The 13,097-nt window shown below is 34.5% G+C and overlaps 1 protein-coding gene across 4 annotated transcripts in view; it reads left to right on the top strand.

Annotated features, from left to right (window-relative positions):
• GPBP1 (GC-rich promoter binding protein 1) overlaps positions 1-13,097 on the top strand; it is a 32,660-nt gene that overhangs the window by 4,621 nt on the left and 14,942 nt on the right. For all 4 annotated transcript variants that reach the window (XM_062599911.1, XM_062599908.1, XM_062599910.1 and 1 more), the window contains one exon: positions 10,354-10,473. In XM_062599911.1, the coding sequence (XP_062455895.1) occupies positions 10,411-10,473 (63 nt within the window). In that variant the 5' untranslated portion in view covers positions 10,354-10,410. The remainder of the gene's footprint in view (positions 1-10,353; positions 10,474-13,097) is intronic.

The following is a 13,097-nucleotide window of genomic DNA, read 5'->3' as shown; positions in this document are numbered from 1 at the left end:
CGCTTAGTAGTAAAAAGAAAAAAAAAAAGAGCAAGTTTTGCTCTGTAGTGAGAATTATTTGCAGACCTTAATTAAAAAACAATCTTGAATGAGATTTAGCATGCTTTTTATTTTTTGTTACTGTGGTCTTTTTTGTGCAATATTATTATACAGTAAGTGATAAGCTGTATGTAGAGGGGAGAGATCTGGTGCCATCAACTTTTCTACAATCATTTCCTTTCCTACTTTGTGTAAGCATGCTCTGGGAAACAGTTGAAGTTGTTTTTCTACATTATACACTTGATAAACATAAAAACTATCACCTTTTTCAACATTTTTTCCTTAACGTTCCTTGTGAAGACTCGTTAAGTGCAGAAACATTCCCAGTGATTTTGTTACATAACGTATATTGAACTGTGGCAGTTTTACTGTGCAAATGCTTTGCCTTTTGGACTTTGACCCTTGCAGAGGAAAATAGATCAGTATATATGTATCTTCCTATTATGTGATATTGCAACTGTAGAATTTCAAGCAGAGGGAACCCAGTTGTATTTTATCTTTAAATATGAAATTAATCTGTGTTATGAAGTTTTTTTATTCTCTAGATTCTGCTACAGTGGAAGAGGCTTTTTGGAATAAAAGTAATGGACAATCATTCTAAGCTTTCTCATTAACATTAACAATTTGTAAAGTACCTGTTTTAAAAGGTAATTTGATTTCTGTGACAGTAATGTATTTGATTCAGAATAATGTCCTAATCCATGTTGCTCATAAACCATATTTAAACCGTATCTATATATGAAAGTGAACCATATGGTAAAGAGCAGGGACATGTTTGGGATTTTCAGAACATGAAAGTCTTACAAAGTATGCTGACATTCTAAATCCTTATACAAGATAAAGGTAGTGCTCTTCAGCTGAGTCATCCTCTCATCGAGTACTTGAGTGCTAGGTAAAAACACAGGTGTTTTGTCTTTTCCTTGTGAAGTTAGGCTGGAGGGCTACCTCTGTACTAGAGAATGTGTTGATTGAAATGATTGAAAAATTGACTAATGTAGTTTGACTCCCTATACTAATTTCTCAGCGTGGCATATGACTTTAGAAGGTGTTCAGATAGTTCTGACAGAGCAAGTCTTACCACTTCTGGTGGTCTGCAGATAACCTTAGTTTTCAGGTCTTTTTTAGATGAGATGAGGTAGGAAAAAAAATTCTTTTTTTCCTCACTGTCCAGTGCTAAAATTTGTGTCAAAGTAGTTCTGTGATGGATGGTGAGAAAAATGAAACTAAACCTGCAGGTTTTAGTTGGTCTGCAGTAGCATAGTTGACAGGGAAGAGGCTTCAATTGGACTCTAAGAAACTTACTTTTAATATCTGTTGAATCTGTGGGGGAGAGAATGTTTAAAGGTTCAACTCCCTTTCACTTAAATAGAGATGAGAATCATTGACAATGTGTTTCTGAGTTCCGATAATTTTAATTGTCCACTTAATATAAAAAAATTATCAACATTTTGGTTCATAAAGAAGAAAGATGGTCATCTGGTGGTGGGGACTTGAACATATAGTATCTTTACCTCATTAAAAGCAAAATTTTGTAGTTGTCATATTGGCTAATGCTAGATTAGATGAAGCCAGTTTTTGAAGCTGTCCCAAGATTGGAGGATTGTAGGGCCTGCAACTTGGTTGCTTAGGAGGTGCTCTTTTTTAGTGAGAATTTTGCCTGGTGATGTTTTCCAGAAAACTTCTGACATTGGCAGATAGCTTTCTCTTTAGTTGTCATGAAATGCAGTACAGTCAGTTTGACCTATCTTTGATAGTAGATTTTCTGTTCTAATTCCCTTCTAGAAAATGATGTCCCTCCCTTTCCCTCTTGTAGATGGTAAACTTTTTCTAAAATATCATGTGGACTTGGTTAGTGGGCCCCTCTGAATTTCACCTATGCTTGGTTTATCTTCCTAACTGAAGAATTTGGTATACTTGCTGTAGCTCATAGCCAAGGAAACAGAACAGCAAGAGCAAGGACAAACTCGAGTCACTGAATAATATATAACTTTGTAGTCTTCTAGTGCATCATAACAATACTATAGTATATTGTAGAGTGTAAAGCAAGATGCTTACAACTTTTCTTTTGCCCCATTTACAGATATTGTGCTGAAAATTGATGATAGGTGAGGGTGGATTATCAAATGAGCTTGCAGCTGAGGGGTGGAGTTAAGGTTCCCATGCATGGTCTGTGATATGCCATACTTACGGTAATAGTGATCTGTGAGGCAGTAGGTGAAAGATCATAAGTTATGCATACATGGTAATTCTAGATTTTTCTGAAGACTGTATGTGTGCGCGAATATCCAGGTGCTTTTAATGTCTTTTTGCTGTTCCTGAATTTCACTATGCAAATCAATAGACTGAAGTTTTTAACTGGTCTTTAGGGAGCATTGAGAAATTTGAATTCATGTATTCCTTTAAGATCAAGCTTCAGGAATTCACGACTTGAAGCTTCTCTGTTTTTTTTCTGTTAATAAGCTTACTATTCCACTTAAATAGATAAGAATACCTGAAGCTTGTGAGTTTATAATTGCCTTTTATTACAATTTTCATCTAACGATCTCTGAAATAATTTGTTACAGAAACTTTCTCCTATATAATTTTTCAGGATATCCAGAGTGTATGAAAAGTGTCCCAGCTGAAAACAGAGCTATTTTTCCTGTCTCTAGCTTCTAGTGGGCTTGTTTTAACTGCCAGATTTTTGTAGTTGTTAGTAGTAAAAAATTACTTTTCCTATAAAATTTTGGTCAGCTCTGTTTAAATGGAATTAATTTAATAATGTAAATTCCTGAGATAGTCAAAACACACAATCCTTAGTAAATTAAACTTTTAGATTCTTGATGTTTTGGCTTTTATTATCATATTGGTACTTACTTCAGTGATGCCTCCAATTTTAACTGTTTTCTCCTGGTGACATCATGAAAAGCAGAGCTGCTTTTTTATTCTGATAGTTCAGACAAATGATACTATCATGGACTCAGGTTTTGTTATTGTTGGTGAAATACACTATCTTAATTATCGGAGACAACTTTCTGAGCTAGGACAATATTTTTATTTTGTTAAAGAGACTGCCTCCCTCACAACAAGAACAGTGGTTGGATCTTTTTGAGAATAGCAGTGGGACTGTCCTGCCTCTGCAAGCTAAATACTGGTTAGACAAGTTAAACAACATACTCTTAAAATTGGGTGGGGATGGTCTGATCTCATGTTCTTGTCATCTTAAATGTTCTGATATGCTTTCTTCTGTTTTAGAGTATGTGCATTTTCCTTTATCATTATTTTTAAGTAACTGTCAGAAAAGTGTAGAGATGTTTCTTCAAGTTCTTGTGACAGCAGAAAACAGTGTTGCTTAGGGAAGAGTCTGTGTAGGAGTTCTATGCTCTTCAAAGGAATTGCCAGGAAAATAGTCATCTTTAAGTCCTTTGCAATATTTTACTTTAGTCTGGCACAAATGTTCCAAGAGATGGAATCTAGAGAGCTATTTTGGGGTCCAGTTGGGTTTGGCAGGTTACATGAAGGGAAGAATCTGCCTCTTTTCAAGTGGTTCAGAACACTCTTGGGTTATATTTTAAATGTAATTACAGCAGTATAGTTGTTCATGCTGTATTTATGCTGATGGGAAAGACTTGAGCATATGAACTCCTAATTATTTTGTAATAGTCTATTTGAATATTATGTAGGTTATATATATAAAGAGCAAATATGGTACATCTGATTGTAACTACCTATATGTAGATATGCTGTCTGACCCTAAGGAGGTTCAGTGTTTAAAACTGAAGCACCTAATTTCTAAGGTACTGGAGCAAGAGGTGAACTACTAAAGGGAATTTTGTGATTAAGTGACAGGGTAAAACCTTTTGATATTCTAAGTAAATACAAGTTAGTCTTTCAGAACATTTGTAAGTGTTATGTCTTAATTTTTCAAAAGATGCTTTCCAGTTTTAGAACTAGTAAGCAATTAAATGTGTTTTCCTATTTACAGTATCATGAATGTGATCATGTTTATAGTTTAAAAAAAAGTGTTTAGTTTTGCATCTTTAAGAGCAACCTAAGCCATTCAAAAACAAAAATGAAAATCTCGGCAAATCACAATGGTTAAATGTCAGTACAAATAACACTATATGCCACAGTTGTTTCAACATTCTGCTGTTTAATAATCAGGTACACTCTTTCTTATTTGGCCTGTTTATAGAAAACAAAACAGAAATAAAATTCAGAATGTTTGGATTACAAGTACTTCGTCCATTCTCTGTCCCTGCAATATCCTGCAATATCATTTCTCTCCCCATCCTCACTCCTTTGTCTGTGGGGCTTTCCCATTCTCAGTTTACTGATACTCTTGTCCATGTAGGCAGCCAGTGCATGTTCCAGTGAGACAGATTTTTGAGAGTCACTTTTGCAACTCCTGACAAGTGTTACACAGCTTCAGAGATGGTGTTTTTCTGTTTCTGGTCTGTTTGTGTAAGTGTACGAATTCAGAGTGAAGGTTTCTAGTGCTAGGAAGATCTAATAAATAGAAGTGAAGCTAGAAAAACTTCTGGAAAAAGGAATATATTTATAGTAGGGTGACAGTGATTGGTTAAACTTATCTTTTGTAACCCTTTCATTCAAGGTGTCTGTAACCTTTGTTTTCAGGTCAATATTTTAATGCCAGGTTGGAGATCTTTATAAAGGAAATTACTATTGTTCAACTGTGTTGGCAGATGCAGCACAGGAGACGTTATAGGAATTTCTAGTATATGAAAGAGGTCCAGTTAGATCGATTCCAGTATCTGATTCTCTTTGTTTTTGTTTGCTTGCTTTAAGACTTTGTCTTTTCTAATTTCCAGTCTTTTATAGATGTCTGGTAAAGGGGAGGGGGGACAGGGAGAAGGCAGACCTTTCTAGGTGTAACTTTTTGCCTTACCCTTTTGCTCCATGGCTTTTGCTTGTGTGACTGCTTCTTGGTTTATCACTATAGCTAAGCAAGTTAATGTCTGTAGTAACTCGCCAGTTACTGTCTCCTGTCTGTAAATGAGTCTGTGTCTACATTGTATTCTAATTTTTAATGTGCTATGCAGGGGTATGAGCGAGACTAACAGATGTTTGCTTGGGTTCTGTGCTGTTTTGTCAGTAATGTTCTTACGCTTCACTGGCGTAGTGAATTTAAAAACTTAACATTTCTAACTGCTGCCCTGTATTCCTGTTCTGCCTATTTAGTGAAATCCTTCAGGAGTGAAGGAGGATGTACTCTGTAACTGGATGTGTTTATATCCCTAATTTAGGACAAATATTCTTTCTTTTTTTTTTTTTTTTTTTTTTTTCCTAATGAAGAGAAAAAAGTTTTATTTTTGCTGGAAGAAACTGCACACTTAACTAAAATGCGAGTACTTAAGTTTGTTAAACCTGAGACGTATTACGTAATGCTTTCAGGTAGTTTGTTCAACTAGTTCTCCTTTATCTGAGTATTTCATGCCTGTTTTATGTGTTAACCACGTGCAGGCTCTTAGCTTCTAAACAAGCTTTGTAAGCAAAACTTAAATGTTAGTTATTTCAACTGTTGTATAATGTTCTTATTAATAATGGATTAAAGTTTGCATCTAATGTTAAGATTGTAATACAAGATGAAGCCTGAAGAAGTAATTTGTTGTAAATTCATTTGCAAGTTAATCAATGCAGTCTGTTTCATGCTTTTTTTGCACCATACTGAATTCTATTGCAGAAAAAATTTAAAATTCAATTTATATATTTTGTAGTGTGTGCTCTTTGTATTTCAAATGTTTGATTTTTAAACACTATGTTGGCTTAAAGGAGCATAGTTCAATGGGGAGGGAAGGAGAAGAAAATGGCATGAACTGTGTTCTTGTGGATTCATTATTACAGTATTATATTTGTGTACATGCATTGTGTTATAAGTTAAACTGTGTAATTACAATTCGTTCGTAGTTCCTGACTTTGGCAATTGTTGTTATGCTTCAAAGATTCAAACACTTGTGTTAGTGTTTGAGAATCTTGTTCTTCAGATATTTAAAACTACTACATTTCTAGCCTCAATCTGTTACAACCGTTATCATCTTGTGATTCTTATGATCACATAAGAATGTGGATTAACAGATAATTCATATCTCAATGGAATTTACTCCTTAACACACATTCAGAGCCACTGTTTAAATATCTCTTAGGCCCTGTAGGTGAGATAATCAAGCCAAGTTCTTTTCTTAGTCTGTTCTGGTTCCTGATCACTAAAATTTCTTATTGTATTCAGTAAAGTTCTGAATTTCAAAATTGTTCCTTTAAATATGATCACGTTCTGTGATGGTACTTTCACACACACACAAAATACAGTGTATGGAAAAATGACTCAACTGTTTCAGATTTGATTTCTTCATTTAATAGAGTAAGCACAAGCTAATGAAATGAGTTGTTTATTTAGGTCAATCTTTGTTATTATCGTGAGTTGATTCTAGATGTTTTTTCTTAGCTTTTTCACAGAGCTCTTGATTTCTAATTCGTATAATTACTCTGTTACTCTCAAGTGTTGCCTTTATTTTAAGGAAAGACGATACATTACGTTTTCCCAAATACTTTTCAGATGAGGCAAATAAATGAAAAAGAGTGCTTTCAGCTATAGTAACTGGTGAAAAATACTTTGTTAAAAAAGAATTCTACCAACCAAGCCATTAAAAAAAAAAAAAAAAGAAAGAAAAGAACATTTGAATGTTGGCTCAGCATATGTGGTGCAATGTTTTTCTTATTTGAGTTGCTACTGTGGTTCAAAGTTGTGTTTCTGAGTTATCTTTATAACAAATTTCTTCACTGTACATCTTTTGGAACCTGCTCTTCATTATTATTTGTCATTTGTTGCCTTATTATTGAAGATTCTAAAAAATAGGAAATTTAATTTTGTATAATTAAATACTGGGCTATTGGAGCAATTGTTGCATGCTACCTAAAACAAAACGTTTTATAGGTTCTCTCAAATGCTCCACAATAAGCAAAATTGAAGAACACTTTTTTTCTTTACTGCCAAATAGTCTGCTCTCCAGGTACACAGCAAAACATGAAGTTTAGATGAATTTATGGACTGTCTATAGATGTCCTTTCTGAAGTCACTGTGCAGCTCTTTAATCAAACGTTGAGATAATTCCTGAGATTAAATTGAATATTTTGTACAGTCTGATTTAAAAAGACTTGAATGCATTTGAGTGTTAATTGTATGAAGATAGCAGTATTTCAGTACCTTTCTGTTCTTGCCTTTTAAAAACTGTGCAACTCTGCTGCTTCAGTGATAGACAGACTGAACCAAGGTAGCATTTATGACTTTATTAGAGAATGGCAGCTGTATTTTGAGGTTGTGCTACAAGAATTAATTTAAATGATGAATTTTGGGCATAATCTTTTGTTATCAAAAGAGATTCTGAAAGCAGTGGAGGCATTATATTAGGATCTGTGGAATTCACCTGAATAAGCTGAATTCTGATAGCAATTTTAATGTGAGGAATACAGCAGCTGTTATGTCAGTGTTAGTGAAGTAGTTGATCTGTTGTATGGTGTATATGCAAGAGAAGACCTTCGAGTAGACACTTGTTCTTCATAGTCTGTCAGTACAATTTAAGCAGATTCTTGTAAATGCCTGTATGGGTGCTATTAACACTTGTTCTATTCAAATATTTAAGGTGAATTTTTAGTTAAAAGTAGGATAGTATTGTCCCATATTTTTGAAAGGCAGAAGTTTTCTACTAAAAATGCTTCAGTATTCACATAGTAGTGGGGGAACCAGCTGTCGAAGATCAGTTTATTTACCTGCTGTAGCGGCTTTTTAGCCTTTGTAAATGCAGCTCTTGTTTGATGTCAAGCTGGAAACACGTATCTCAATTTCTGCAGAGGCCTGCTTGTATTCAATTTTTTCATTCATAACTTCAGTATTTAAATATTATGAAAATTGTAGATACTACCAATCTAGGTAGAGGTTCCAAGTGCTTTGGAGGATGCAGTATGCAGAAATGCCTCAGACTGCTGGGGATAGCTTAACAAGTAATGTAGCTCAAACTTTTCTAATAGTGGAAGAGTAGTTACTATCTTTATTTTAATGAGGGCAGACTTGTTGGCAACTTCAGAAGGGTAGCCTCTGTATGATGATATGTGGTCGTCTCTGTGTGTTATATCTGGTAAAACTTGGAATTGATAAACTGAAGTATTTGCTAGTATTGTTTAGTTTTATGCCCAGACTTCTCTCTGTTACTTCACTGTTGTACTTTAGAGGAAAGAGATTGAATCATCTAACTCAGTGCTATTATCGAAAAAACTTTTTAGAGGTTTGAAGAACTGAAGGTTCTTCAGTTTGAAGAACTGAAAATGTGGAGATTTGAATCATAGTTTGTGGATAAACATCTAAGTCTGAATATAAGATTTTAAGCCTGCATTTAAGCTGCAGACAAAAGTTTTCCATTCCTGGGATACTTGGTGCTCACAAAGTCTCACTTCAACTTCTAATTAATGTGAAAAAAATTAAAGCTAGAAGTATTAGTTCGGAATAAGCTCTTCTCATGACAATTGGATAGATAGTAGTGTATTGGAAAACTTGGCTAGTTTTCTATAAACAGTAAAATTAATATTTTAAAGAAATCACATTGTTAGTGCCTTTGTTGTCCCACTCCTAATAGTTGATTCACCGATAACTTGTTATCATGTTTTTTGGATTCTTGTCTATAGATTTATGTTGAGTCTCTCTGTTTGTTTTTCAGACTGTAAGTGCCTTGGTCTGAAAATCTGTTTTTTGTGCTGATCTTCCAATACTCATCTCTCTCTTGTCCTTTCTAAAGATTTAGTGATTCTCCAACGTGGAAAGAGCAGTATATGAGGGAAGGGGAGTTATGCAGAGGTAGAATACACATTAATTTGATGCTCCGAAGCAAACACACGTGGATATTAAATGTTTTTACTAGCTGAATTTCTAACTGTGTCTATATCACATGAAAAATACTTTTGAATCATTGGCAATTTTGTACTACCTAACTGCAGACCATGGTTCAGATGTCCTTGTAGTTTAGGTAGTTTCATCTATTTATTTCCTTTTTGTCCTATAGTTCAGCTGCAAATTATATAGTTAACATTATCTTGCATTCTCTTTCTTACTGAGTGATGTTTTCCCATCTATGAGAAGAAGACGGGGTAGAAGAAAGTACTCTTGGGTCTTAACGTCTTAATTCTCTTGCCCATTCTAATGGTCTTCTCTTATGATCAGCAGCTGACATGATTTTTTGCTGGCAAGGACCTGACAGTCAGTCAGGTCGGTCAGTCAGTCTGGTCAGTTATCTTCTCTAAGCCACGAAACATATTGCATCTTAATGCCTGTGCAATAATATTTGTAATTCAACTGTTAAGTTAGTAAATTAAACAAGATACTGTATTTTGGTTTATTTTTCATAGTTTTGACTGAGAAACTCATGTTTGGAGTGTTATCTTCAGAGTCTCTGCCCTTTTTCCTGTTTTTAGTAGTTTAAACCTAGTATAATTTTGCATACCAAGTATAGGAAATTAACTGATTTAACGTATCTAAATGTAGTTTTTCCTGGCTGCAGATGTTGGACTTAAAGGCTAGATGCGAGTGTTTTAGCAGATATTATTTGCTTTTTGGGATGTTATTCATTGAAATGACATTCTTTTTTTACTGGTAGTGGAGAAGATAGTTTATCTACAGAAGCTTTTTATTTTGTTAAAGTGCTGTTTATTTGGAGGAGAGGGAAGACAGCTTTTCCAGAAGAAAAAGATATTCTCAAACTAGAGAATTTTACTGGATTTTTGAAAGTGTTTCTGGGATTTTATGCCCTGTTTCCATTGAATCTAGAGAAAATTTGGGAGTTTTAGTGGCCTTGAGCATCTAGTCTTTTTATGAAGAACCTTAAACTTAATATGGCCTCTGAGATGAACTTTTAGAAACTAACTTGAAAATTAGCTTCTACTAGTAAGCAGATGAAATAACTCATCTAATCTATTCCAGACAGAACCAGAAAATATTTCACAAGCTAGTTCTACCACAGCTTTCTGATCTGACCTCACACAAGATACTACTTTTTTTTTTTTTTTTAAAAAAAAGTTCCTTTTATAAATGAAATGAATGGTATGGCTTTATTTTCAATACCTGTAAAATATTTATTAGCGTGAAACGTGGTATTAAAAGAGCAAGTGTGCTGCCATAATGACAGATGAGGCTATGTTAGATTCAAAAGTAGATTTGTTTGAAAAATAGTACTAGAAAACAGAGGGGAAATAATGATAGAAACACCGTGAGTATAATATTCTCCTAAGATAAGCATCTGAAATGTATTAATATCTTGTTTTTTCTAATGACAGGGACTTGCAATGAGGTGCTGAAGCCTTGTTTCACTGATTCGGAGAGACTGGACCTAAATGGCGCAGCATGACTTTGCTCCAGCCTGGCTTAATTTTCCTACTCCACCGTCATCAACAAAGGTATGTAGTTTGCTGTCCTTTTGAGTAGGAAATCTTACTATTAAAGAAGTTTAAAAACTATAACCTAAATCATAGTAAAAATATAAATCTTTATGAATAAATGAAGAGTGATAGCAGATGACATCTAGTAAATCTTGCTGTGATGTTCAAATTGTTGGACCGCGGGTGCCAAGTTCCTACCTCTCTCTTTTTTTGTCTATACTGCTGAATTGATGAAAAGAAATATGTGCTTAGACGCATTGTCAGAATTGTTGTTAGATTGAGTTTACTTTCATCAGTAATTTAAGCTGAATTGCTGTATTTTTGTACTAAAAGAAATGAGATAGGTATGTGTTTGGTATCCTCAATTTTGATTCTGCTCTTTAGCATCCTATACCTTTTATAGGCTAGTATTCTGTATTCTGTCATCTGAATTTAAAAAAAAAAAAAAAAAAAAAGTTGAAGTAGACTTTCTGAAAGGGATCTTCAGCTGCTAATGGGATGTTTGTAAGTACTACTGGAGTGTGCTGCTTTTAAATAGTTGTGAATCCTCCCCCGTGGCTGTTTTATCTACAGTGCTTTATTCATGTTATACAGTGGGACAGTTAGCTTGGGAACAAGAAAGTGCGATCCCCGAATCATTAGAATTCGCAAGTGTTCTGGGAAGACTTTAATATGGCTGTCTCATCTAAATGTTTCTAAATCTTTTGTTTTCTGCCTTACGTTCCTACATTTCTTTTTTAAAAGTCTTGAGTGAATGCAGAAGCAAATGCAGCACTGGATATTTCAATTTACTGTCATTTGCTTTATATCTCTGTTAAGGAACCTTATCTTCATTATAAATCCTTTTGAATGCAATATTGACAATGGTCTACTATGCTATGGTCATACTAGCTATGAGAGTGGTGTTGCCTTGTTTTAATGTATTAACATAACTTTCTTATCATTCATATCCATGCAAAATAACCCTTATAAACTTAATTCTGCATGCTTGTGCTATTGTTAAATGCAGAGTCAGTATTAGCTGTGTCCTCACTGCTTTATTTGTGTTACAGTCATATATAAGCACTTACATGCTCATGCATTTTTTGAAGTTGAGTTGTTAAGTTAGGTCATCATATTACTCTTATTTCTTTCTTCTGCAGTGATCTAGCTATCTTTGTTTAGTTTATTAGTTTATTTACATTTATTTAAATTATTTTATTAATCTTTGTTTAGTTTAGTATCTGTGTTTAAGCAACTGTCAGTTTTCTTGGAATTTTAGGCCTGTCTGTTCCTAGATGGTAACTGGAATCTGTTTGTTTTTATTCTATTTGATTTCTGGAATATTTAACTGTTTGACCACCTCCTTTTGTCAATTTAATAGATTTCTGCCTGAAGGAACAGTAATCAGAGCTTAGAATAAGACAGTGTCATACTTGAACAGTCTTTCTCTGCGTATTTCAAGAATCTACTGGAAGAAATTTACCTTGAAAAATTAAAATGTCAATAGAACAGAATAAAAATAAGTTCAAGTACTACCCTAGAACTATTTGAATCTACTTCCAGATGTGGATTTCTTTTTTTTTAATTTATCACTTTCTGAATTGTGGGAGATGTTATTGTAAGCATCTGTTATGGATTCTGCTCTCTCCTGTGAATCTTTGCCTCAAGGGGTTTAGGTAGGCTCTCATCTTTTTTAAAAAACTTAAGAGTAGGTTACACAGCTTTCTCCGTTGTTTTTTGTGCATCATCTTACACTTGTTTGAAATAGAGCTTATTTCCTTGCTTCGCCTGCTCCCTACTGATTAGTCTTGCATGATATACAGCACATTTGTACATTAAGCACTTGGAGTGTCTGTTTGGTCCTCCTCTATTCATAGCAACTTCTAATTTATCAATAAGGTTAATTCTATCATTCCCCCAAAATGTGGGCCTTTTGAAGGGTTCCTCTTTGCCCCATCATTCTTAGAACAGATGTTTTATTATTCTTCCCATATCTTAACAATCTAGCTGCAGAGAAGAGCAGAAAAGAAGGATTGAAATGAAGGATGGGTTGAAGAGGGCAAGGTGTCTCATGCTCCACGCAGAGTGGAGCTGCGATGAGGCTATGGTATCAGCATCCTTTAACCTTGAAGAGAAATCGAGCACTATTCTGTCAGTTTTTTATTTCCTAGGAGAGGACCTTTTAGGTCCAGCTTTGGCAGTTTAGTTGTCCTTAATCCTGGATAGCTGAAGCATTCAGTCACGTAGGTAAAAGGTTGACATCAGAAGAACCAAATACCAGGAAATCAGGTTTGTGAATGAGCTTTCTTAATGTGACTGATAAATAACAGTTGTCTGAAATCCACCTCACTGCTGCTGATTTCCTTTTAAGGATAGGTGCTATGTATATGTTTTTTGGTTGTTGTTTGGTTTTAATATTATTTGCCTGTCACTTACCTAGCAAAGCCCGTTACTGGGTGGCCTTAGTTCAAGTCTAGCATTTGCATCAGTATACCATATTGCAGCTGGGCAGGTGAAAACAGAAACAGATCATGAGTAGTGTAGGCAGCTTGGAATATGAAGAGAACTTCTCTGAAAGCGTTCCTTTAAAATATGTATGAGGAAATTGTAAACAGGCTGTCATACTCATAGCTTTTACAGGGCTGTCCTATTCCTTCATG

The sequence above is a fragment of the Rhea pennata genome, chromosome Z (genome assembly GCF_028389875.1).
Source record: "Rhea pennata isolate bPtePen1 chromosome Z, bPtePen1.pri, whole genome shotgun sequence".
Lineage (NCBI taxonomy): Eukaryota > Metazoa > Chordata > Aves > Rheiformes > Rheidae > Rhea > Rhea pennata.
Note: the sequence above shows the minus strand (reverse complement) of the source record. Positions and strands in the feature narration are given on the sequence as shown.